At 60.9% G+C, this 26,082-nt stretch overlaps 1 protein-coding gene across 1 annotated transcript in view; it reads left to right on the top strand.

Moving 5' to 3' along the window:
- Nucleotides 1-26,082, top strand: part of CAD (carbamoyl-phosphate synthetase 2, aspartate transcarbamylase, and dihydroorotase) — a 171,245-nt gene that overhangs the window by 72,755 nt on the left and 72,408 nt on the right. Inside the window, 17 exon segments of the mRNA XM_075341406.1 lie at nt 3,539-3,710; nt 3,804-3,989; nt 4,069-4,181; nt 4,253-4,401; nt 4,495-4,626; nt 4,762-4,995; nt 8,825-9,046; nt 9,166-9,354; nt 9,954-10,078; nt 10,156-10,289; nt 10,364-10,476; nt 10,552-10,799; nt 11,928-12,174; nt 12,268-12,366; nt 22,833-23,057; nt 23,185-23,367; nt 25,829-26,047. Of these exon segments, the coding sequence (XP_075197521.1) occupies nt 3,539-3,710; nt 3,804-3,989; nt 4,069-4,181; nt 4,253-4,401; nt 4,495-4,626; nt 4,762-4,995; nt 8,825-9,046; nt 9,166-9,354; nt 9,954-10,078; nt 10,156-10,289; nt 10,364-10,476; nt 10,552-10,799; nt 11,928-12,174; nt 12,268-12,366; nt 22,833-23,057; nt 23,185-23,367; nt 25,829-26,047 (2,990 nt within the window).

Below are 26,082 nucleotides of genomic sequence, written 5' to 3'. Positions count from 1 at the left end.
CTGCTGCTCAGTGAGCAGCAAACTCCTTTCCATATTGCTAATGCATCTCAGAGTTGCCAGCTGCTCATTTACATCAAGTATCTGGGCTTCCAAATGTGCAACTTGCGCACATCTCGAACAACAGTATGCACCCTCCAACAACAGTATGCACCCTCCAACAACAGCATGCACCCTCCAACAACAGTATGCACCCTCCAACAACAGTATGCACCCTCCAACAACAGTATGCACCCTCCAACAGCAGTATGCACCCTCGAACAGCAGTATGTACCCTCCAACAACAGTATGCACCCTCCAACAGCAGTATGCCCCCTCCAACAACAGTATGCACCCTCCAACAACAGTATGCACCCTCCAACAGCAGTATGCCCCCTCCAACAACAGTATGCACCCTCCAACAACAGTATGCACCCTCCAACAGCAGTATGCACCCTCCAACAACAGTATGCACCCTCCAACAACAGTATGCACCCTCCAACAGCAGTATGCACCCTCCAACAACAGTATGCACCCTCCAACAGCAGTATGCACCCTCCAACAGCAGTATGCACCCTCCAACAACAGTATGCACCCTCCAACAGCAGTATGCACCCTCCAACAGCAGTATGCACCCTCCAACAGCAGTATGCACCCTCCAACAGCAGTATGCACCCTCCAACAGCAGTATGCACCCTCCAACAGCAGTATGCACCCTCCAACAACAGTATGCACCCTCCAACAACAGTATGCAACCTCCAACAACAGTATGCACCCTCCAACAACAGTATGCACCCTCCAACAGCAGTATGCACCCTCCAACAACAGTATGCACCCTCCAACAACAGTATGCACCCTCCAACAACAGTATGCACCTTCCAACAGCAGTATGCACCCTCCAACAGCAGTATGCACCCTCCAACAACAGTATGCACCCTCCAACAACAGTATGCACCCTCCAACAGCAGTATGCACCCTCCAACAACAGTATGCACCCTCCAACAACAGTATGCACCCTCCAACAACAGTATGCACCCTCCAACATCAGTATGCACCCTCCAACAGCAGTATGCACCCTCCAACAGCAGTATGCACCCTCCAACAACAGTATGCACCCTCCAACAGCAGTATGCACCCTCCAACAGCAGTATGCACCCTCCAACAGCAGTATGCACCCTCCAACAGCAGTATGCACCCTCCAACAACAGTATGCACCCTCCAACAGCAGTATGCACCCTCCAACAGCAGTATGCACCCTCCAACAGCAGTATGCACCCTCCAACAGCAGTATGCACCCTCCAACAGCAGTATGCACCCTCCAACAGCAGTATGCACCCTCCAACAGCAGTATGCACCCTCCAACAGCAGTATGCACCCTCCAACAGCAGTATGCACCCTCCAACAGCAGTATGCACCCTCCAACAACAGTATGCACCCTCCAACAGCAGTATGCACCCTCCAACAGCAGTATGCACCCTCCAACAACAGTATGCACCCTCCAACAGCAGTATGCACCCTCCAACAGCAGTATGCACCCTCCAACAGCAGTATGCACCCTCCAACAGCAGTATGCACCCTCCAACAGCAGTATGCACCCTCCAACAGCAGTATGCACCCTCCAACAGCAGTATGCACCCTCCAACAACAGTATGCACCCTCCAACAGCAGTATGCACCCTCCAACAACAGTATGCACCCTCCAACAGCAGTATGCACCCTCCAACAACAGTATGCACCCTCCAACAGCAGTATGCACCCTCCAACAGCAGTATGCACCCTCCAACAACAGTATGCACCCTCCAACAGCAGTATGCACCCTCCAACAGCAGTATGCACCCTCCAACAGCAGTATGCACCCTCCAACAGCAGTATGCACCCTCCAACAGCAGTATGCACACAGTATGAGACTTTCTCCTGGGGCAGTCCACACTATATACACACAGTACATACTATATACACGCTATATACACACGGTGTAGTGTCTCCATACAGGAGGCGTCTGGAGCTTCAGCACCTATAAAGGCTTGTGTAGAGAGTAATGCACAGGTCGGTGACGGGCTCAGGACTTTCTCCCGGGGTAATTTCTCATTGTTACGCAGCACTTATGGGCGTCTCTGGTGTGATTTCTTTGCCTGTGTGGATTGGATGGGTTGGTACTGACATCTGGTGAGCGCCATTACAAATAGATTTCCTCAGAATATTGGTGGCGTCTTCACTGGTTATTTCACCCTGTGTATGCTGGAGCGCACATACACCGGCTGACACCCTGCGGCTGGCATCACACCGCGCAGGGAAGAGACCACAATGTGCCAAGGTCGCTGTGTTACTACAGCCAAGATGTGCGCCAGGTTCTCACCCTCCTGGCAGCTGCCCACATTCCTGCGGCCCTGGATTGCTGCCGCCATCCTGGGGGAGGGGGCCCCTCCTGACGTCACTGTGACCTTTCTCCCAGTGCTGCGGTGATGTCCGGTGTTGGCACACACCAATGTGGGGAGTAGCGGGTACACCGGGGCTCACATTGAGGGGGCAGACTCCAGGCAACGCCCCAATGTCTGACCCTCAGCTCCGCTATGAGTGATCTAGTCCACGGTACAGAGCAATGCAGCCGAGCATGTCCTGTTCAGACACTGATCCAGCAGGGGGCGCAGACACAATGGCTATGATCACCCTCTGGCCCCCCTTGGCTGGACTGTGGGGGCACCATCACACCCACGGCCAGTCCTGTGCAGACACTGATCCAGCATGGAATGAGGACAGTATTGGTTTTATCACCCTCTGGCCCCTCTCGACTGGACGCTGGGGGGCACCATCACACTCTGTATGGCCCCTCTCTGCTGGACCCTGGGGGCACCATCACACGCTGTATGGCCCCTCTCGGCTGGACCCTGGGGGGCACCATCACACTCTGTATGACCCCTCTCGGCTGGACCCTGGGGGGCACCATCACACTCTGTATGACCCCTCTCGGCTGGACCCTGGGGGGCACCATCACACTCTGTATGACCCCTCTCGGCTGGACCCTGGGGGGCACCATCACACTCTGTATGGCCCCTCTCGGCTGGACCCTGGGGGGCACCATCACACTCTGTATGGCCCCTCTCGGCTGGACCCTGGGGGGCACCATCACACTCTGTATGGCCCCTCTCGGCTGGACCCTGGGGGGCACCATCACACTCTGTATGACCCCTCTCGGCTGGACCCTGGGGGGCACCATCACACTCTGTATGGCCCCTCTCGGCTGGACCCTGGGGGGCACCATCACACTCTGTATGGCCCCTCTCGGCTGGACCCTGAGGGGCACCATCACACTCTGTATGGCCCCTCTCGGCTGGACCCTGGGGGGCACCATCACACTCTGTATGGCCCCTCTCGGCTGGACCCTGGGGGGCACCATCACACTCTGTATGGCCCCTCTCGGCTGGACCCTGGGGGGCACCATCACACTCTGTATGGCCCCTCTCGGCTGGACCCTGGGGGGCACCATCACACTCTGTATGGCCCCTCTCGGCTGGACCCTGGGGGACACCATCACATCCGTGGTCAGTCCTGTTTTCTTCTTGTAGAATTTGACGGTCTGTTCCTGAGTAATGGTCCCGGAGACCCAGTCTTCTGCCGCCAATCGGTGCACAATATCCAGCGGTTCATGGAGCAGGAGATCCCCAGACCGGTGTTTGGCATCTGCCTGGGGCACCAGATCCTGTCCCTGGTGATCGGAGCCAAGACCTACAAGATGAAGTAAGGTCCCTGTGTCCAGGCTGGCATTATGCTGGTGGTCTCCATTCTCGGGGGTCTCGTATGTTCACAGTCTCCTCTGCCCCATCCCACCAGATATGGGAACCGCGGTCACAACCAGCCGTGTATCCACGAGGGGTCCCAGCGCTGCTTCATCACCTCCCAGAACCACGGCTACGCAGTGGACCCCGGCAGCCTCCCGGATGGCTGGTGCCCGCTCTTCACTAATGCAAACGACCACTCCAATGAGGGCATCGTCCACGAGTCCAGGCCATTCTTCAGGTAGGTGGCCATGTCCTGGTGCGGTGGCACAGCCGTGGTCTCTTGTGCTTGGCCTGATGCCCGTGTCTCCCCCCTCCAGTGTGCAGTTCCACCCGGAGCACCGCGCCGGACCCATGGACCTGGTCTGTCTGTTTGACATCTTCCTGGATACCGTACGTGACATGAAGGCTGGGAGGACAGGGCTGCGCTCAGGTAGGCGGTGGCCCCAGAGTCCGTGGCTGTGGTTTGTGGCGTGGTTCTATTCCTCCATCTTGTCACTTCAGTGAAGGAACGTCTCAGTGAAGCCCTGAGTTACAGAGACGCCCCGGCCGTAGCTGACCTTCAGGGTGCTCGCCCCCGGAAGGTGCTGATCCTGGGCTCGGGGGGACTGTCCATCGGTCAGGCCGGAGAGTTCGACTACTCGGGTTCTCAGGTAACGTCTGGGGCTGCATGGGACAGTTGTCATAGGGAGCGGGGGAAGGGCACCTGTTTCTGGTGATTTCCCACAATCCTTCTCTGCATTCAGGCCATTAAAGCTTTGAAGGAGGAGAACATCCAGACTGTGCTCATTAACCCCAACATTGCCACAGTGCAGACCTCCAAGGGGCTGGCGGACAAGGTGTACTTCCTGCCCATCACCGCGGAGTACGTGACTCAGGTAGGTCTGCCGGGCGGAGGCGACTGCTGGCGGAGCCGTCCCATCCTATGTCGTGTCATGTCCTCCATCACGTGCCATCCTACGTCGTGTCATGTCCCGTCCTCCATCTCCTGCTTATAACTATCTAATCCGCAGGTGATCAAGAACGAGCGCCCGGACGGCGTTCTGCTGACGTTTGGTGGTCAGACGGCCCTAAACTGTGGGGTGGAGCTGACCAAGCGAGGCGTCCTGGAGAAGTACAATGTGCGGGTGCTGGGGACGCCTGTCAGCTCCATCGAGATGACCGAGGACCGCAAGGTGTTTGTGGAGAAGATGGAGGAGATCGGGGAACACGTCGCTCCCAGCGAGGCCGCCTTCTCTCTAGAACAGGCAAGTGGCCCCCAATGTCCGGACCCCCAGCACTGTGTAAGACTACAACCCTCACAGTGCACCCAAAGAGGACGTGCCCTGCAGATACTGATCCAGCAGAGGTTATACTGAGACTACGGCCTGTACTACAAGCTGTTGTGAACATCGTCTGTGTGGGTGCTGTTCTGAAGCTCCCTCTGGTGGCCAGGAATGGTAGTGGAGCTGAGTCTGAGACTGTGATTCAGACAGGTGTCGGTGTTAATTTGGAATTGGGGAAGTCCTGTTGCAGACAAGTCTGGTATATATAGGAGAGCACTTTTTGTCCGGCTGTCGCTGGTTATAATTGCATATTCCCTGTCTCTGTTCCTGGCCTGGAGCTTTGTCCTTCCCTGTATTCCTGAGTAAGACTTCTGCAGATAAGTTTTCAGTTTTTGCCTTGTTCCTGGTTTACACCTTGGGGTGTTGTTTTTCCTTGTTTTGCTTTGTGTCTATTTTCTTGCAGGTGAAGTTTTTTTTCAATGGTGTTGTGAGCATGGGCGTCTCCCCTGTGCTGGCTCTCCTGCAGGAAAAGGGATTTTATCCTTGACTGATTTGATTATTTGCCCTTATGTATATTGTGTGTTGTTTTGTTTTTTTTTGTTTTATTTTGGTATTTTGTTCTCCCATTATTTACAGGAGTACCTGATATAGTGGGGGTGAGGTCGTATGACCTCCAGGGCCTTTTTTTACTATCAGCAGTTTGGTATTTTTCTATAGGGGTTTTGCACTGACCACAATCAGCTCCTTTCCTTTTCTTTGTATCTAGTTAGTTGGAACTCACCTTTCCTAAATCTATTTTTCCTATCTGACTATTGTGTTTTCCTATATCACCGTAATCTTTGTATGTGGGGGGCTACCTACTCCTTTGGGGACTGCTCTGAGGCAAGGTAGATTTCCTCAGTTCATTCTGTGAGGCGTAGCTAGTTTCTCAGGCTGTGACGGGGCGTCTAGGTTTTTAGGAACACTCCACGGCTACTTCTAGTGTGGTCTGATAGTCGGGGGATTGCGGTCAGCCCAGCTGCCAACTACTCCTGTTTCTTGGTGTTTTTTCACCAATGGGAGTTTTTTGTAATCTTCCACAGTGCACCTGGAGAGGACGTGCCCTGCAGACACTGACTCAGCAGAGGTCACACTGTATGAGACTACTGCCTGTACTACAACCCCCACAGTGCACCTGGAGAGGACGTGCCCTGCAGACACTGACTCAGCAGAGGTCACACTGTATGAGACTATTGCCTGTACTACAACCCCCACAGTGCACCTGGCAGGACGTGCCCCGCAGACACTGACTCAGCAGAGGTGACACTGTATGAGACTACTGCCTGTACTACAACCCCCACAGTGCACCTGGCAGGACATGCCCTGCAGACACTGACTCAGCAGAGGTGACACTGTATGAGACTACTGCCTGTACTACAACCCCCACAGTGCACCTGGAGAGGACATGCCCCGCAGACACTGACTCAGCAGAGGTGACACTGTATGAGACTACTGCCTGTACTACAACCCCCACAGTGCACCCGGCAGGACATGCCCCGCAGACACTGACTCAGCAGAGGTCACACTGTATGAGACTACTGCCTGTACTACAACCCCCACAGTGCACCTGGCAGGACATGCCCCGCAGACACTGACTCAGCAGAGGTCACACTGTATGAGACTATTGCCTGTACTACAACCCCCACAGTGCACCCGGCAGGACATGCCCCGCAGACACTGACTCAGCAGAGGTCACACTGTATGAGACTACTGCCTGTACTACAACCCCCACAGTGCACCTGGCAGGACATGCCCCGCAGACACTGACTCAGCAGAGGTCACACTGTATGAGACTACTGCCTGTACTACAACCCCCACAGTGCACCCGGCAGGACATGCCCCGCAGACACTGACTCAGCAGAGGTCACACTGTATGAGACTACTGCCTGTACTACAACCCCCACAGTGCACCCGGAGAGGACGTGCCCCGCAGACACTGACTCAGCAGAGGTCACACTGTATGAGACTACTGCCTGTACTACAACCCCCACAGTGCACCTGGAGAGGACGTGCCCCGGAGACACTGACTCAGCAGAGGTCACACTGTATGAGACTACTGCCTGTACTACAACCCCCACAGTGCACCCGGCAGGACATGCCCCGCAGACACTGACTCAGCAGAGGTCACACTGTATGAGACTACTGCCTGTACTACAACCCCCACAGTGCACCTGGAGAGGACATGCCCCGCAGACACTGACTCAGCAGAGGTGACACTGTATGAGACTACTGCCTGTACTACAACCCCCACAGTGCACCCGGCAGGACATGCCCCGCAGACACTGACTCAGCAGAGGTCACACTGTATGAGACTACTGCCTGTACTACAACCCCCACAGTGCACCCGGCAGGACATGCCCCGCAGACACTGACTCAGCAGAGGTCACACTGTATGAGACTACTGCCTGTACTACAACCCCCACAGTGCACCCGGCAGGACGTGCCCCGCAGACACTGACTCAGCAGAGGTCACACTGTATGAGACTACTGCCTGTACTACAACCCCCACAGTGCACCCGGCAGGACATGCCCCGCAGACACTGACTCAGCAGAGGTCACACTGTATGAGACCACTGCCTGTACTACAAGCCCCACAGTGCACCCGGCAGGACATGCCCCGCAGACACTGACTCAGCAGAGGTCACACTGTATGAGACTACTGCCTGTACTACAACCCCCACAGTGCACCCGGAGAGGACGTGCCCCGCAGACACTGACTCAGCAGAGGTGACACTGTATGAGACTACTGCCTGTACTACAACCCCCACAGTGCACCCGGAGAGGACGTGCCCCGCAGACACTGACTCAGCAGAGGTCACACTGTATGAGACTACTGCCTGTACTACAACCCCCACAGTGCACCTGGAGAGGACGTGCCCCGGAGACACTGACTCAGCAGAGGTCACACTGTATGAGACTACTGCCTGTACTACAACCCCCACAGTGCACCCGGCAGGACATGCCCCGCAGACACTGACTCAGCAGAGGTCACACTGTATGAGACTACTGCCTGTACTACAACCCCCACAGTGCACCTGGAGAGGACATGCCCCGCAGACACTGACTCAGCAGAGGTGACACTGTATGAGACTACTGCCTGTACTACAACCCCCACAGTGCACCCGGCAGGACATGCCCCGCAGACACTGACTCAGCAGAGGTCACACTGTATGAGACTACTGCCTGTACTACAACCCCCACAGTGCACCCGGCAGGACATGCCCCGCAGACACTGACTCAGCAGAGGTCACACTGTATGAGACTACTGCCTGTACTACGACCCCCACAGTGCACCTGGAGAGGACGTGCCCTGCAGACACTGACTCAGCAGAGGTGACACTGTATGAGACTACTGCCTGTACTACAACCCCCACAGTGCACCTGGCAGGACATGCCCCGCAGACACTGACTCAGCAGAGGTCACACTGTATGAGACTACTGCCTGTACTACAACCCCCACAGTGCACCCGGCAGGACGTGCCCCGCAGACACTGACTCAGCAGAGGTCACACTGTATGAGACTACTGCCTGTACTACAACCCCCACAGTGCACCCGGCAGGACATGCCCCGCAGACACTGACTCAGCAGAGGTCACACTGTATGAGACTACTGCCTGTACTACAACCCCCACAGTGCACCCGGCAGGACATGCCCCGCAGACACTGACTCAGCAGAGGTCACACTGTATGAGACTACTGCCTGTACTACAACCCCCACAGTGCACCCAGACACTGATCCAGCAGGGTTATGATTTTCCTCTCCTCCTCGCAGGCTCAGGCAGCGGCTGACCGTCTCGGGTATCCGGTGCTGGTGCGCTCGGCCTATGCACTGGGCGGGTTGGGATCTGGATTTGCGAACTCCAAGGAGGAGCTGACGGCGCTGGTGTGCCAGGCGTTCGCACACACCACGCAGGTGCTGGTGGACAAATCCTTGAAGGGCTGGAAGGAGATTGAATACGAGGTGGTGCGGGACGCGTTCAACAACTGCGTGACGGTGAGTGCCGGCCTGAGCGCAGGGTGGTCACCATGGGTCCCCTCATAGCAGCGCCCATCACCACAGGGGGGCTCATGGCCCCTGCAGCGCTCTCACTTTCTCACTGCCGCCCCCTGCAGGTGTGTAACATGGAGAATGTGGACCCACTTGGCATTCACACCGGAGAATCCATCGTGGTGGCGCCGAGCCAAACGCTGAACGACCGGGAGTACAACCTGCTGCGCAAGACGGCCATAAAGGTCATCCAGCACCTGGGGATAGTGGGGGAGTGCAACATCCAGTACGCGCTGAACCCCGAGTCCGAGCAGGTAGGTGTGAGATCCAAGGGCGCAGGTGGGACCCCCAGATGACCTGGTGGAGGGTGTGAGATCCAGGTTCACAGATCGGGCCCCCGCATGCCACAGTGGTTTGGGCTAGGGGGGGAATGGGTGTGATCCGGGTCCAGAGGTCGGACCCCCGCCTGCCGCAGGGGTTTTAGCAAGGAGGGGGGGTGAGATCCGGGTTCACAGGTCGTACCCACGCCTGCCCCAGGGGTTTTAGCAAGGGGGGGGTGAGATCCGGGTTCACAGGTCGCACCCCCGCCTGCCCCAGGGGTTTTAGCAAGGGGGGGGTGAGATCCGGGTTCACAGGTCGTACCCACGCCTGCCCCAGGGGTTTTAGCAAGGAGGGGGGGTGAGATCCGGGTCCACAGGTCGCACCCACGCCTGCCCCAGGGGTTTTAGCAAGGAGGGGGGGTGAGATCCGGGTCCACAGGTCGCACCCACGCCTGCCCCAGGGGTTTTAGCAAGGAGGGGGGGTGAGATCCGGGTTCACAGGTCGTACCCCCGCCTGCCCCAGGGGTTTTAGCAAGGGGGGGGGTGAGATCCGGATTCACAGGTCAGACCACACCTCTCTCTTCTCTCTCCAGTATTACATCATCGAGGTGAACGCCCGCCTGTCCCGCAGCTCGGCCCTGGCCAGTAAGGCCACCGGTTACCCCCTGGCGTATGTGGCAGCCAAGCTGGCATTGGGCATTCCACTGCCGGTTCTCAGGTAGGACTGTGGCCCCGGGCCCCGCCGCCGCTCCTGGAGGGATACGGATCTTTATATGTCGCCTCTTTTGCCCCCAGGAACTCTGTGACCAACTCCACCACAGCCAACTACGAGCCCAGCCTGGACTACTGCGTGGTGAAGGTGCCACGCTGGGACCTCAGCAAGTTCCTGCGGGTCAGCACCAAGATTGGCAGCTCCATGAAGAGCGTGGGTAAGTGCAGCCACCATATCCAGGGGCTGTTGTCTGCTGTTGTCAGCTCTTGTGACTGTCACCTCTGCTCTCAGGGGAGGTGATGTCGGTGGGCCGCTGCTTTGAGGAGGCCTTCCAGAAGGCGCTGCGCATGGTGGACGAGAACTGCGTGGGGTTCGATCACACGGTGAAGTCTGCGTCCGATGAGGTAGGACGGGGTGGGGGGTCGCGGTGAGGTCAGAGGTCGTGTGTGGTGGAAAGCTAAACTCCTCCCTCTGCGCAGGAGCTGGCCACACCCACTGATAAGCGGATCTTCGTGCTGGCGGCCGCCCTGCGTGCCGGATACAGCATCGAGCGTCTGTACGAGCTGACCAAGATCGACCGCTGGTTCCTGCACAAGATGAAGAACATCACCGACCACGTGGCCACCCTGGAGGCGTGCCAGGAGGAGAGCGCCATGCCACGCAGCACCCTGCTCCACGCCAAGAGGCTGGGCTTCTCCGACAAGCAGATCGCTCAGGCCGTGCAGAGGTGACGCCCCCTTGTCTGTGACCCCTCCCCATTGTCTAGCTCATCCTCATGTTTGTGGACCATGCTTGTAGTCTGTGCACCCTCCCCCTCTTCTGTAGCCCCTCCCCATGTCTGTGGCACCTCCCCATATGTTTCTGGCCCTGACTCCCCCTTGTCTGTGGCCCATGCCCCTGGTCTGTGCACCCTCCCCCTCTTCTGTGGCACCTCCCCATATGTCTCTGGCCCTGACTCCCCCTTGTCTGTGGCCCATGCCCCTCTTCTGTAGCCCCTCCCCATGTCTGTGGCACCTCCCCATATGTCTCTGTCCCTGACTCCCCCCTTGTCTGTGGTCCATGCCGCTGGTCTGTGCACCCTCCCCCTCTTCTGTGGCCCCTCCCCATATGTCTCTGGCCCTGACTCCCCCTTGTCTGTGGCCCATGCCCCTGGTCTGTGCACCCACCCCCTCTTCTGTGGCCCCTCCCCATATGTCTCTGGCCCTGACTCCCCCCTACCTGTGGCCGATGCCCCTGGTCTGTGCACCCTCCCCCTCTTCTGTGGCCCCTCCCCATATGTCTCTGGCCCTGACTCCCCCCTACCTGTGGCCGATGCACCTGGCCTGTGCACCCTCCCCCTCTTCTGTGGCCCCTCCCCATATGTCTCTGGCCCTGACTCCCCCCTACCTGTGGCCGATGCACCTGGTCTGTGCACCCTCCCCCTCTTCTGTGGCCCCTCCCCATATGTCTCTGGCCCTGACTCCCCCCTACCTGTGGCCCATGCCCCTGGTCTGTGCACCCTCCCCCTCTTCTCTGGCCCTGACTCCCCCTTGTCTGTGGCCCATGCCCCTGGTCTGTGCACCCTCCCCCTCTTCTGTGGCCCCTCCCCATATGTCTCTGGCCCTGACTCCCCCCTACCTGTGGCCCATGCCCCTGGTCTGTGCACCCTCCCCCTCTTCTCTGGCCCTGACTCCCCCTTGTCTGTGGCCCATGCCCCTGGTCTGTGCACCCTCCCCCTCTTCTGTGGCCCCTCCCCATATGTCTCTGGCCCTGACTCCCCCCTACCTGTGGCCCATGCCCCTGGTCTGTGCACCCTTCCCCTCTTCTGCAGCTCCACCCTCTTGTCCATTTCTCATGTAACGTTCCCCTCCTGCAGCACGGAGCTGGCTGTCCGGAAGTTGCGTCAGGAATGGCGGATTCTGCCGCAGGTGAAGCAGATCGACACTGTGGCCGCGGAGTGGCCGGCGCAGACCAACTACCTGTACCTGACCTACAACGCCGCCCAGCACGACCTAGACTTCCAGGAGCCGCACGTCATGGTCATAGGCTCCGGGGTCTACCGCATCGGCAGCAGCGTGGAGTTTGACTGGTGTGCGGTGGGCTGCATCCAGGAGCTGCGCAAGGTAAGGAGCTGATGCCAGAGAGAAACAGCTGCATCGGGACATGCTGCACTGTATCCTCCAGTCACCATAATGCACTTTATCTCCCCTTTACAGATGGGATTCAAGACGATCATGGTGAATTATAACCCGGAGACTGTGAGCACCGACTACGACATGTGCGACCGCCTCTACTTCGATGAGATTTCCTTTGAGGTTTGTGACTGTGCTGCACCGCGATTGAGGAGATCGGGGCTGTGGCGGTGACTGTGCTGCACCGCGATTGAGGAGATCGGGGCTGTGGCGGTGAATGTGCTGCACCGCGATTGAGGAGATCGGGGCTGTGGCGGTGAATGTGCTGCACCGCGATTGAGGAGATCGGGGCTGTGGCGGTGAATGTGCTGCACCGCGATTGAGGGGGTCAGTGCTGTGGCGGTGACTGTGCTGCACCGCGATTGAGGGGATCGGGGCTGTGGTTGTGACTGTGCTGCACTGCGATTGAGGGGATCGGGGCTGTGGCGGTGACTGTACTGCACTGCGATTGAGGGGATCGGGGCTGTGGTTGTGAATGTACTGCACTGCGATTGAGGGGATCAGGGCTGTGGTGGTGACTGTGCTGTTCTGCGATTGAGGGGATCGGGGCTGTGGTTGTGAATGTACTGCACTGCGATTGAGGGGATCAGGGCTGTGGTGGTGAATGTACTGCACTGCGATTGAGGGGATCGGGGCTGTGGTGGTGACTGTGCTGCACCGCGATTGAGGGGATCGGGGCTGTGGCGGTGACTGTGCTGCACTGCGATTGAGGAGATCGGGGCTGTGGTGGTGACTGTGCTGCACTGCGATTGAGGGGATCAGGGCTGTGGTGGTGACTGTGCTGTTCTGCGATTGAGGGGATCGGGGCTGTGGCGGTGACTGTGCTGCACTGCGATTGAGGAGATCGGGGCTGTGGCGGTGACTGTGCTGCACTGCGATTGAGGAGATCGGGGCTGTGGCGGTGAATGTGCTGCACCGCGATTGAGGAGATCGGGGCTGTGGCGGTGACTGTGCTGCACCGCGATTGAGGAGATCGGGGCTGTGGTGGTGATTGTGCTGCACTGCGATTGAGGGGATCAGGGCTGTGGTGGTGACTGTGCTGTTCTGCGATTGAGGGGATCGGGGCTGTGGCGGTGACTGTGCTGCACTGCGATTGAGGAGATCGGGGCTGTGGCGGTGACTGTGCTGCACTGCGATTGAGGGGATCGGGGCTGTGGCGGTGACTGTGCTGCACTGCGATTGAGGAGATCGGGGCTGTGGTGGTGACTGTGCTGCACTGCGATTGAGGGGATCGGGGCTGTGGTGGTGACTGTGCTGCACCGCGATTGAGGGGATCAGGGCTGTGGTGGTGACTGTGCTGTTCTGCGATTGAGGGGATCAGGGCTGTGGCGGTGACTGTGCTGCACCGCGATTGAGGGGATCAGGGCTGTGGTGGTGACTGTGTTGCACCGCGATTGAGGGGATCGGGGCTGTGGCGGTGACTGTGCTGCACCGCGATTGAGGGGATCGGGGCTGTGGTGGTGACTGTGCTGCACCGCGATTGAGGGGATCGGGGCTGTGGCGGTGACTGTGCTGCACCGCGATTGAGGGGATCGGGGCTGTGGCGGTGACTGTGCTGCACTGCGATTGAGGGGATCAGGGCTGTGGCGGTGACTGTGCTGCACCGCGATTGAGGGGGTCAGGGCTGTGGCGGTGACTGTGCTGCACCGTGATTGAGGGGATCGGGGCTGGTGGCGGTGACTGTGCTGCACCGCGATTGAGGGGATCGGGGCTGTGGCGGTGACTGTGCTGCACCGCGATTGAGGGGATCGGGGCTGTGGTGGTGACTGTGCTGCACCGCGATTGAGGGGATCGGGGCTGTGGCGGTGACTGTGCTGTTCTGCGATTGAGGGGATCGGGGCTGTGGCGGTGACTGTGCTGCACTGCGATTGAGGGGATCGGGGCTGTGGTGGTGACTGTGCTGCACTGCGATTGAGGAGATTGGGGCTGTGGTGGTGACTGTGCTGCACCGCGATTGAGGGGATCGGGGCTGTGGCGGTGACTGTGCTGCACCGCGATTGAGGGGATCGGGGCTGTGGCGGTGACTGTGCTGCACTGCAATTGAGGGGATCGGGGCTGTGGTGGTGACTGTGCTGCACCGCGATTGAGGGGATCGGGGCTGTGGCGGTGACTGTGCTGCACTGCGATTGAGGAGATCGGGGCTGTGGTGGTGATTGTGCTGCACCGCGATTGAGGAGATCGGGGCTGTGGTGGTGACTGTGCTGCACTGCGATTGAGGGGATCGGGGCTGTGGCGGTGACTGTGCTGCACTGCGATTCAGGGGATCGGGGCTGTGGCGGTGACTGTGCTGCACCGCGATTGAGGGGATCGGGGCTGTGGCGGTGAATGTACTGCACTGCGATTGAGGGGATCGGGGCTGTGGTGGTGAATGTACTGCACCGCGATTGAGGGGATTGGGGCTGTGGTGGTGACTGTGCTGCACCGCGATTGAGGGGATCGGGGCTGTGGCGGTGACTGTGCTGCACTGCGATTGAGGGGATCGGGGCTGTGGCGGTGACTGTGCTGCACTGCGATTGAGGAGATCAGGGCTGTGGTGGTGACTGTACTGCACCGCGATTGAGGGGATCGGGGCTGTGGTGGTGACTGTGCTGCACCGCGATTGAGGAGATCTGGGCTGTGGTGGTGACTGTGCTGCACCGCGATTGAGGGGATCGGGACTGTGGTGGTGACTGTGCTGCACCGCGATTGAGGGGATCGGGGCTGTGGCGGTGACTGTGCTGCACTGCGATTGAGGGGATCGGGGCTGTGGTGGTGACTGTGTGCTGCACCGCGATTGAGGAGATCGGGGCTGTGGTGGTGACTGTACTGCACCGCGATTGAGGAGATCGGGGCTGTGGCGGTGACTGTACTGCACTACGATTGATAGGATCGGGGCTGTGGTGGTGACTGTGCTGCACCGCGATTGAGGGGATCGGGGCTGTGGCGGTGACTGTGCTGCACTGCGATTGAGGGGATCGGGGCTGTGGCGGTGACTGTGCTGTTCTGCGATTGAGGGGATTGGGGCTGTGGTGGTGACTGTGCTGCACCGCGATTGAGGAGATCGGGGCTGTGGCGGTGACTGTGCTGCACCGCGATTGAGGGGATCGGGGCTGTGGCGGTGACTGTGCTGCACTGCGATTGAGATCGGGGCTGTGGCGGTGACTGTGCTGCACCGCGATTGAGGGGATCGGGGCTGTGGCGGTGACTCTACTGCACTGCGATTGAGGGGATCGGGGCTGTGGCGGTGACTGTGCTGCACCGCGATTGAGGGGATCGGGGCTGTGGCGGTGACTGTGCTGCACCGCGATTGAGGAGATCGGGGCTGTGGCGGTGACTGTGCTGCACCGCGATTGAGGGGATCGGGGCTGTGGCGGTGACTGTGCTGCACCGCGATTGAGGAGATCGGGGCTGTGGTGGTGACTGTGCTGCACCGCGATTGAGGGGATCGGGGCTGTGGCGGTGACTGTGCTGTTCTGCGATTGAGGAGATCGGGGCTGTGGCGGTGACTGTGCTGCACCGCGATTGAGGGGATCGGGGCTGTGGCGGTGACTGTGCTGTTCTGCGATTGAGGAGATCGGGGCTGTGGTGGTGACTGTGTGCTGCACCGCGATTGAGGGGATCGGGGCTGTGGTGGTGACTGTGCTGCACCGCGATTGAGGGGATCGGGGCTGTGGTGGTGACTGTGCTGCACCGCGATTGAGGGGATCGGGGCTGTGGCGGTGACTACTGCACTGCGATTGAGGGGATCGGGGCTGTGGTGGTGACTGTGCTGCACCGCGATTGAGGGGATCGGGGCTGTGGTGGTGACTGTGCTGTTCTACGATTGAGGGGATCGGGGCTGTGGTAGTGACTGTGCTGCACCGCGATTGAGGTTATCGGGGCTGTGGTGGTGACTGTACTGCACCGCGATTGAGGGGATCGGGGCTGTGGCGGTGACTGTGCTGCACCGCGATTGAGGAGATCGGGGCTGTGGTGGTGACTGTGCTGTTCTACGATTGAGGGGATCGGGGCTGTGGCGGTGACTGTGCTGCACTGCGATTGAGGGGATCGGGGCTGTGGTGGTGACTGTACTGCACCGCGATTGAGGAGATCGGGGCTGTGGCGGTGACTGTGCTGCACCGCGATTGAGGGGATCGGGGCTGTGGCGGTGACTGTGCTGCACCGCGATTGAGGGTATCGGGGCTGTGGTGGTGACTGTGCTGCACCGCGATTGAGGGGATCGGGGCTGTGGTGGTGATTGTGCTGCACCGCGATTGAGGGGATCGGGGCTGTGGCGGTGACTGTGCTGCACCGCGATTGAGGGGATTGGGGCTGTGGTGGTGACTGTGCTGCACTGCGATTGAGGGGATCGGGGCTGTGGCGGTGACTGTGCTGTTCTGCGATTGAGGGGATCGGGGCTGTGGCGATGAATGTACTGCACCGCGATTGAGGGGATCGGGGCTGTGGCGGTGACTGTGCTGTTCTGCGATTGAGGGGATCGGGGCTGTGGTGGTGACTGTGCTGTTCTGCGATTGAGGGGATCGGGGCTGTGGCGGTGACTGTGCTGCACTGCGATTGAGGGGATCGGGGCTGTGGCGGTGACTGTGCTGCACCGCGATTGAGGGGATCGGGGCTGTGGTGGTGACTGTGCTGCACCGCGATTGAGGGGATCGGGGCTGGTGGCGGTGACTGTGCTGCACCGCGATTGAGGGGATCGGGGCTGTGGCGGTGACTGTGCTGCACCGCGATTGAGGGGATCGGGGCTGTGGCGGTGACTATGCTGCACCGCGATTGAGGGGATCGGGGCTGTGGCGGTGACTGTGCTGCACCGCGAATGAGGGGATCGGGGCTGTGGCGGTGACTGTGCTGCACTGCGATTGAGGAGATCGGGACTGTGGTGGTGACTGTGCTGCACCGCGATTGAGGGGATCGGGGCTGTGGCGGTGACTGTGCTGCACCGCGATTGAGGGGATCGGGGCTGTGGCGGTGACTGTGCTGCACCGCGAATGAGGGGATCGGGGCTGTGGCGGTGACTGTGCTGCACTGCGATTGAGGAGATCGGGACTGTGGTGGTGACTGTGCTGCACCGCGATTGAGGGGATCGGGGCTGTGGCGGTGACTGTGCTGCACCGCGATTGAGGAGATCGGGACTGTGGTGGTGACTGTACTGCACCGCGATTGAGGAGATCGGGGCTGTGGCGGTGACTGTGCTGCACTGCGATTGAGGGGATCGGGGCTGTGGCGGTGACTGTACTGCACCGCGATTGAGGGGATCGGGGCTGTGGCGGTGAATGTACTGCACTGCGATTGAGGGGATCGGGGCTGTGGTGGTGAATGTACTGCACTGCGATTGAGGGGATCGGGGCTGTGGCGGTGACTGTGCTGCACCGCGATTGAGGAGATCGGGGCTGTGGTGGTGACTGTGCTGCACTGCGATTGAGGGGATCGGGGCTGTGGCGGTGACTGTGCTGCACTGCGATTGAGGGGATCGGGGCTGTGGTGGTGAATGTACTGCACCGCGATTGATGGGATCGGGGCTGGTGGCGGTGACTGTGCTGCACCGCGATTGAGGGGATCGGGGCTGTGGCGGTGACTGTGCTGCACCGCGATTGAGGGGATCGGGGCTGTGGCGGTGACTGTGCTGTTCTACGATTGAGGGGATCGGGGCTGTGGTGGTGACTGTGCTGCACTGCGATTGAGGGGATCGGGGCTGTGGCGGTGACTGTGCTGCACCGCGATTGAGGGGATCGGGGCTGTGGCGGTGACTGTGCTATTCTACGATTGAGGGGATCGGGGCTGTGGCGGTGACTGTGCTGCACTGCGATTGAGGGGATCGGGGCTGTGGTGGTGAATGTACTGCACCGCGATTGAGGGGATCGGGGCTGTGGCGGTGACTGTGCTGCACCGCGATTGAGGAGATCGGGGCTGTGGCGGTGACTGTGCTGCACCGCGATTGAGGGGATCGGGGCTGTGGTGGTGACTGTGCTGTTCTACGATTGAGGGGATCGGGGCTGTGGTGGTGACTGTGCTGCACTGCGATTGAGGGGATCGGGGCTGTGGCGGTGACTGTGCTGCACTGCGATTGAGGGGATCGGGGCTGTGGCGGTGACTGTGCTGCACTGCGATTGAGGGGATCGGGGCTGTGGTGGTGACTGTGCTGCACCGCGATTGAGGGGATCGGGGCTGTGGCGGTGACTGTGCTGCACCGCGATTGAGGGGATCGGGGCTGTGGCGGTGACTGTGCTGCACCGCGATTGAGGGGATCGGGGCTGTGGTGGTGATTGTGCTGCACCGCGATTGAGGGGATCGGGGCTGTGGCGGTGACTGTACTGCACTGCGATTGAGGGGATCGGGGCTGTGGCGGTGACTACTGCACCGCGATTGAGGGGATCGGGGCTGTGGCGGTGACTGTGCTGCACTGCGATTGAGGGGATCGGGGCTGTGGTGGTGACTGTGCTGCACCGCGATTGAGGGGATCGGGGCTGGTGGCGGTGACTGTGCTGCACCGCGATTGAGGGGATCGGGGCTGTGGCGGTGACTGTGCTGCACCGCGATTGAGGGGATCGGGGCTGTGGCGGTGACTGTGCTGCACCGCGATTGAGGGGATCGGGGCTGTGGCTGTGACTGTGCTGCACCACGAATGAGGGGATCGGGGCTGTGGCGGTGACTGTGCTGCACCGCGATTGAGGAGATCGGGACTGTGGTGGTGACTGTGCTGCACCGCGATTGAGGGGATCGGGGCTGTGGCGGTGACTGTACTGCACCGCGATTGAGGGGATCGGGGCTGTGGCGGTGACTGTGCTGCACTGCGATTGAGGAGATCGGGGCTGTGGCGGTGACTGTGCTGCACCGCGATTGAGGGGATTGGGGCTGTGGTGGTGACTGTGCTGCACCGCGATTGAGGAGATCGGGACTGTGGTGGTGACTGTACTGCACCGCGATTGAGGGGATCGGGGCTGTGGCGGTGACTGTGCTGCACCGCGATTGAGGGGATCGGGGCTGTGGCGGTGACTGTGCTGCACCGCGATTGAGGGGATCGGGGCTGTGGTGGTGACTGTGCTGCACCGCGATTGAGGAGATCGGGACTGTGGTGGTGACTGTGCTGCACCGCGATTGAGGGGATCGGGGCTGTGGCGGTGACTGTACTGCACCGCGATTGAGGGGATCGGGGCTGTGGCGGTGACTGTGCTGCACTGCGATTGAGGAGATCGGGGCTGTGGCGGTGACTGTGCTGCACCGCGATTGAGGGGATTGGGGCTGTGGTGGTGACTGTGCTGCACCGCGATTGAGGAGATCGGGACTGTGGTGGTGACTGTACTGCACCGCGATTGAGGGGATCGGGGCTGTGGCGGTGACTGTGCTGCACCGCGATTGAGGGGATCGGGGCTGTGGCGGTGACTGTGCTGCACCGCGATTGAGGGGATCGGGGCTGTGGTGGTGACTGTGCTGCACCGCGATTGAGGAGATCGGGGCTGTGGCGGTGACTGTGCTGCACCGCGATTGAGGAGATCGGGGCTGTGGCGGTGACTGTGCTGCACCGCGATTGAGGGGATCGGGGCTGGTGGCGGTGACTGTGCTGCACCGCGATTGTGGGGATCGGGGCTGTGGCGGTGACTGTGCTGCACTGCGATTGAGGGGATCGGGGCTGTGGCGGTGACTGTGCTGTTCTGCGATTGAGGGGATCGGGGCTGTGGCGGTGACTGTGCTGTTCTGCGATTGAGGGGATTGGGGCTGTGGCGGTGACTGTACTGCACTGCGATTGAGGGGATCGGGGCTGTGGTGGTGACTGTACTGCACCGCGATTGAGGGGATCGGGGCTGTGGCGGTGACTGTGCTGCACCGCGATTGAGGGGATCGGGGCTGTGGTGGTGAATGTACTGCACTGCGATTGAGGAGATCGGGGCTGTGGCGGTGACTGTGCTGCACCGCGATTGAGGAGATCGGGACTGTGGTGGTGACTGTACTGCACCGCGATTGAGGGGATCGGGGCTGTGGCGGTGACTGTGCTGCACCGCGATTGAGGAGATCGGGACTGTGGTGGTGACTGTGCTGCACCGCGATTGAGGGGATCGGGGCTGTGGCGGTGACTGTGCTGCACCGCGATTGAGGGGATCGGGGCTGGTGGTGGTGACTGTGCTGCACTGCGATTGAGGGGATCGGGGCTGTGGCGGTGACTGTGCTGCACTGCGATTGAGGGGATCGGGGCTGTGGCGGTGACTGTGCTGCACTACGATTGAGGGGATCGGGGCTGTGGCGGTGACTGTGCTGCACCGCGATTGAGGGGATCGGGGCTGTGGCGGTGACTGTGCTGCACCGCGATTGATAGGATCGGGGCTGTGGCGGTGACTGTGCTGCACCGCGATTGAGGGGATCGGGGCTGTGGCGGTGACTGTGCTGCACCGCGATTGAGGGGATCGCGGCTGTGGCGGTGACTGTGCTGCACTACGATTGATAGGATCGGGGCTGTGGTGGTGACTGTGCTGCACCGCGATTGAGGGGATCGGGGCTGTGGCGGTGACTGTGCTGCACTGCGATTGAGGGGATCGGGGCTGTGGTGGTGACTGTGCTGCACCGCGATTGAGGGGATCGGGGCTGTGGTGGTGACTGTGCTGCACCACGAGTGAGGGGATCGGGGCTGTGGTGGTGACTGTGCTGCACCGCGATTGAGGGGATCGGGGCTGTGGTGGTGAATGTACTGCACCGCGATTGAGGGGATCGGGGCTGTGGCGGTGACTGTGCTGCACCGCGATTGAGGGGATCGCGGCTGTGGCGGTGACTGTGCTGCACTACGATTGATAGGATCGGGGCTGTGGTGGTGACTGTGCTGCACCGCGATTGAGGGGATCGGGGCTGTGGCGGTGACTGTGCTGCACTGCGATTGAGGGGATCGGGGCTGTGGTGGTGACTGTGCTGCACCGCGATTGAGGGGATCGGGGCTGTGGTGGTGACTGTGCTGCACCGCGATTGAGGGGATCGGGGCTGTGGTGGTGACTGTGCTGCACCGCGATTGAGGGGATCGGGGCTGTGGTGGTGAATGTACTGCACCGCGATTGAGGAGATCGGGGCTGTGGCGGTGACTGTGCTGCACCGCGATTGAGGAGATCGGGGCTGTGGCGGTGACTGTGCTGTACGGCGATTGAGGGGATCGGGGCTGTGGCGGTGACTGTGCTGCACCACGATTGAGGGGATCGGGGCTGTGGTGGTGACTGTGCTGCACGGCGATTGAGGGGATCGGGGCTGTGGCGGCTCTTTCCCGTGTCTGTCACCGGGCCGTGTTGGAAGTGGGATCGGGCCTGTCGCAGCTCTCTCCTGTCGTCCGGTCCTGTTGCGGTACTCTCTCCTGTCGGCCGCGGCACTCTCTCTTGTCGGCCACAGCGCCCTCTCCTGTCGGTCGCGGGGCTCTGTCCTGTTGGCCGCGGCGCCCTCTCCTGTCGGTCGCGGGGCCCTCTCCTGTCGGCCGCGGGGCTCTGTCCTGTTGGCCTCGGCGCCCTCTCCTGTCGGTCGCGGGGCTCTGTCCTGTTGGCTGCGGCGCCCTCTCCTGTCGGTCGCGGTGCTCTGTCCTGTTGGCCGCGGCGCCCTCTCCTGTCGGCCGCGGCGCCCTCTCCTGTCGGCCGCGGCGCCCTCTCCTGTCGGCCGCGGCGCCCTCTCCTGTCGGCCGCGGCGCCCTCTCCTGTCGGCCGCGGCGCCCTCTCCTGTCGGCCGCGGCGCCCTCTCCTGTCGGCCGCGGCGCCCTCTCCTGTCGGCCGCGGCGCTCTGTCCTGTCGGCCACGGCGCCCTCTCCTGTCGGTCGCGGTACTCTGTCCTGTTGGCTGCGGCGCCCTCTCCTGTCGGTCGCGGTGCTCTGTCCTGTTGGCTGCGGCGCCCTCTCCTGTCGGTCGCGGCGCCCTCTCCTGTCGGCCGCGGCGCCCTCTCCTGTCGGCCGCGGCGCCCTCTCCTGTCGGCCGCGGCGCCCTCTCCTGTCGGCCGCGGCGCTTTCTCCTGTCGGTCGCGGGGCTCTGTCCTGTCGGCCGCGGCGCCCTCTCCTGTCGGCCGCGGCGCCCTCTCCTGTCGGTCGCGGTGCTCTGTCCTGTTGGCTGCGGCGCCCTCTCCTGTCGGTCGCGGGGCTCTGTCCTGTTGGCCGCGGCGCCCTCTCCTGTCGGTCGCGTGCTCTGTCCTGTTGGCTGCGGCGCCCTCTCCTGTCGGTCGCGGGGCTCTGTCCTGTTGGCCGCGGCGCCCTCTCCTGTCGGTCGCGTGCTCTGTCCTGTCGGCCGCGGCGCCCTCTCCTGTCGGCCGGGCCTGTTGCGGCGCTCTCTCCTGTCGGCCGCGGCACCCTCTCCTGTCGGCTGGGCCTGTCGCGGCCCTCTCATGTCTGACAGTCGCTGGGCTGCGGTGGATGGGGTGTCGGGGCTAGTCGCGGTGCTCTCCTATGTCTTTGATGGTCGAGATGGAGGGGGGCTGGTCGCAGCGCTCTCCTGTGTGTGTGACGGTTGTCGGGCCACGGTGAAGGGGGGCTCGGGGCTGGTGGCGGCGCACTGCTATGTATGTAAGGTCGCCGGGCTGCAGTGGAGGAGGGGACTTGAGGCTGGTTACGGCGCTTTGTCTGTGATGGCGCGGTGTCTTTCCGGTGACGTTCTGCATTCTCTACGTTGCAGGTGGTGATGGACATCTATGAGCTAGAGAACCCTGAGGGAATCATCCTGTCCATGGGGGGGCAACTCCCCAATAACATCGCCATGGCTCTGCATCGGCAGCAGTGCCGCGTCATGGGCACCTCCCCCGAGGCCATAGACTCTGCTGAGAATCGCTTCAAGTTCTCCCGCCTGCTGGACACTATCGGGATCAGTCAGCCGCAGTGGAGGGAGCTGTCCGACACCCAGGTGAGGCCAGGCTGCAGGGTGAGCAGCGGGGGAGGCCGAGGTGGGGTCCGGTGAGCAGCGGGGGAGGCCGGGGTGGCGTCTGCTGCAGGGTGCTCCTTGTGTCTGACCTCTGTCCTCCTGTCTCCAGTGTGCGCTGAACTTCTGTAACACGGTCGGGTACCCCTGTGTGGTGCGGCCATCCTACGTCCTGAGCGGCGCCGCCATGAATGTGGCCTACACAGATGAAGATCTGGAGAAGTTCCTGTCCAGCGCCGTGGCCGTATCCAAGGAGCATCCGGTGGTCATCTCCAAGTTCATCCAGGAGGCCAAGGTTCATGTGGAGACTGGGGTGATCGGCGTGGGGGGCAGGGAATCGGAAGTGATAATGGTGGGGGGGCGGGGAATCAGAAGTCATACTGGTGGGGATCAGCGTGAGGGACGGGCATCGGAAGAGATAATGGTGGGGATCAGCGCGGCGGATCGGAAGTGATAAAGGTGGGGGGTGGGGGATCGGAAGTGATAAAGGTGGGGATCAGCGTGGGGGACGGGCATCGGAAGAGATAATGGTGGGGATCAGCGCGGCGGATCGGAAGTAATAGAGGTGGGGATCGGTGTGGGGGGGATCGGAAGTTATAAAGGTGGGGGGTGGGGGATCGGCAGTGATAAGGGTGGGGATCAGTGGAGGGGGGTAGATTGGCAGTCATCGGGGGGGTTGGCAGTGATAAGAATAGGGATCATCAGGGGGGGTTAGATCAGCGGTCATCAGGGGGATCGGCAGCGATAAGGGTGGGGATCAGTGGAGGGGGGGTAGATTGGTAGTCATCGGGGGGGTTGGCAGTGATAAGAATGGGGATCATCAGGGGGGGTTAGATCAGCGGTCATCAGGGGGATCGGCAGTGATAAGGGTGGGGATCAGCGGAGGGGTGTTAGATCGGCAGTCAACGGGTGGATGGCAGACATCTTTATGGGGATTAGCAGGGGGGAATTGGTAGATTGGCAGTGATGAGGGGGGTGAATCAGCAGTCAGCGGGCAGATGGCGGACATGTTTATGGGGACCAGTGGGGGCTGGGATAGGTAGACTGGCAATGATGGGGGGGGTAGATTGAACACAAATTATGACAAGTGATGGGGGGGTAGATTGGCAGTCAGCGGGTGAATGGTGGACATCTTTAAGGGGATCAGCGGAGGGGGTTGGTAGTTAGCAGTGATGGGGGGAGTAGATCGGCAGTCAGAGGGCGGTCATCTTTACGGGGATCACCGGGTGGGGGGGTTGGAATTGGTAGATTGGCAGTGATGGGGGGTACATCGGCAGTCAGTGGGGTCTAGTTTGGCAGTCAGCGGGCAGATGGCTGACATCTTTATGGGGATCAGTGGAGGGGGTTGGTAGATTGGCAGTGGTGGGGGTCTGGTTCGACATACATCTTTATGGGGATCGGGGGTCCCCCGCTCATGGCGTCCTCTGTGATCAGGAGATCGATGTGAACGCGATGGCCTGTGACGGCGTGGTTGGGGGCTGCGGTCATCCTTATGGGCATCAGTAAGGGCTGTGGCCATCTTTCTGGGGATCAGCTGCTCAGGTGATCATGTGACCGCCTCTGATGGCTTCCTCTGTGGTCTGGAGATCGATGTGGACTTGGTGGCCTGTGTTGGTGTGGTGGGGCTGGTGCCATCTTTCCGGGGATCACTGGGGGCTGGTGCCATCTTTCCAGGGATCAGTGGGGGCTGGTGCCATATTTCCGGGGATCAGAAGGCAATTCTGGGGATCATGTGACCTCCTGCTGATGGATTCCTCTGTGGTCAGGAGATCGATGTGGGACGCGGTGGCCTGTGACAGCATGGTGGGGGCTAGTGGCCATCTTTCCGGGGATCGGTAGGGGCTGGTGGCCATCTTTCCGGGGATCAGTGGGGGCTGGCGACCATTTTTCCAGGGATCAGTGGGGGCTGGCGGCCATCTTTCCGGGGATCGGTAGGGGCTGGTGGCCATCTTTCCGGGGATCGGTAGGGGCTGGTGGCCATCTTTCCGGGGATCGGTAGGGGCTGGTGGCCATCTTTCCGGGGATCGGTAGGGGCTGGTGGCCATCTTTCCAGGGATCAGTAGGGGCTGGCGGCCATCTTCACAAGGGATCAGTAGGGGCTGGCGGCCATTTTTCCAGGGATCAGTAGGGGCTGGTGGCCATCTTTCCGGGGATCAGTAGGGGCTGGTGGCCATCTTTCCGGGGATCAGTAGGGGCTGGTGGCCATCTTTCCGGGGATCAGTAGGGGCTGGTGGCCATCTTTCCGGGGATCAGTAGGGGCTGGTGGCCATCTTTCCGGGGATCAGTAGGGGCTGGTGGCCATCTTTCCAGGGATCAGTAGGGGCTGGCGGCCATCTTTCCGGGGATCGGTAGGGGCTGGTGGCCATCTTTCCAGGGATCAGTAGGGGCTGGCGGCCATCTTCACAAGGGATCAGTAGGGGCTGGCGGCCATTTTTCCAGGGATCAGTAGGGGCTGGTGGCCATCTTTCCGGGGATCAGTAGGGGCTGGTGGCCATCTTTCCGGGGATCAGTAGGGGCTGGTGGCCATCTTTCCGGGGATCAGTAGGGGCTGGTGGCCATCTTTCCGGGGATCGGTAGGGGCTGGTGGCCATCTTTCCAGGGATCAGTAGGGGCTGGCGGCCATCTTCGCAAGGAATCAGTGGGGGCTGGTGCCATCTTTCCAGGGATCAGTGGGGGTTGGCGGCCATCTTTCCGGGGATCAGGAGGCAGTTTCTGGGATCATGTGACCTCCTGCTGATAGCTTCTTCTATGGTCAGGAGATCGATGTGGACGCGGTGGCCTGTGACGGCATGGTGGTGGCTGTGGCCATTTCGGAGCACGTGGAGAATGCGGGGGTCCACTCTGGAGACGCCACGCTGGTCACCCCTCCCCAGGACATCACTCCCAAGACTCTGGAGCGGATCAAGGCCATCGTGCATGCGGTGGGGCTGGAGCTCCAGGTGACCGGACCCTTCAACCTACAGCTCATCGCCAAGGTAAGTGGCTGGTGCTTGCTTACTGCAGTGCATTG

The sequence above is a fragment of the Anomaloglossus baeobatrachus genome, chromosome 3, assembly GCF_048569485.1.
Source record: "Anomaloglossus baeobatrachus isolate aAnoBae1 chromosome 3, aAnoBae1.hap1, whole genome shotgun sequence".
Lineage (NCBI taxonomy): Eukaryota > Metazoa > Chordata > Amphibia > Anura > Aromobatidae > Anomaloglossus > Anomaloglossus baeobatrachus.
The sequence above is the reverse complement of the archived record's forward strand: the minus strand, read 5'-3'. Positions and strand labels throughout refer to the sequence as shown.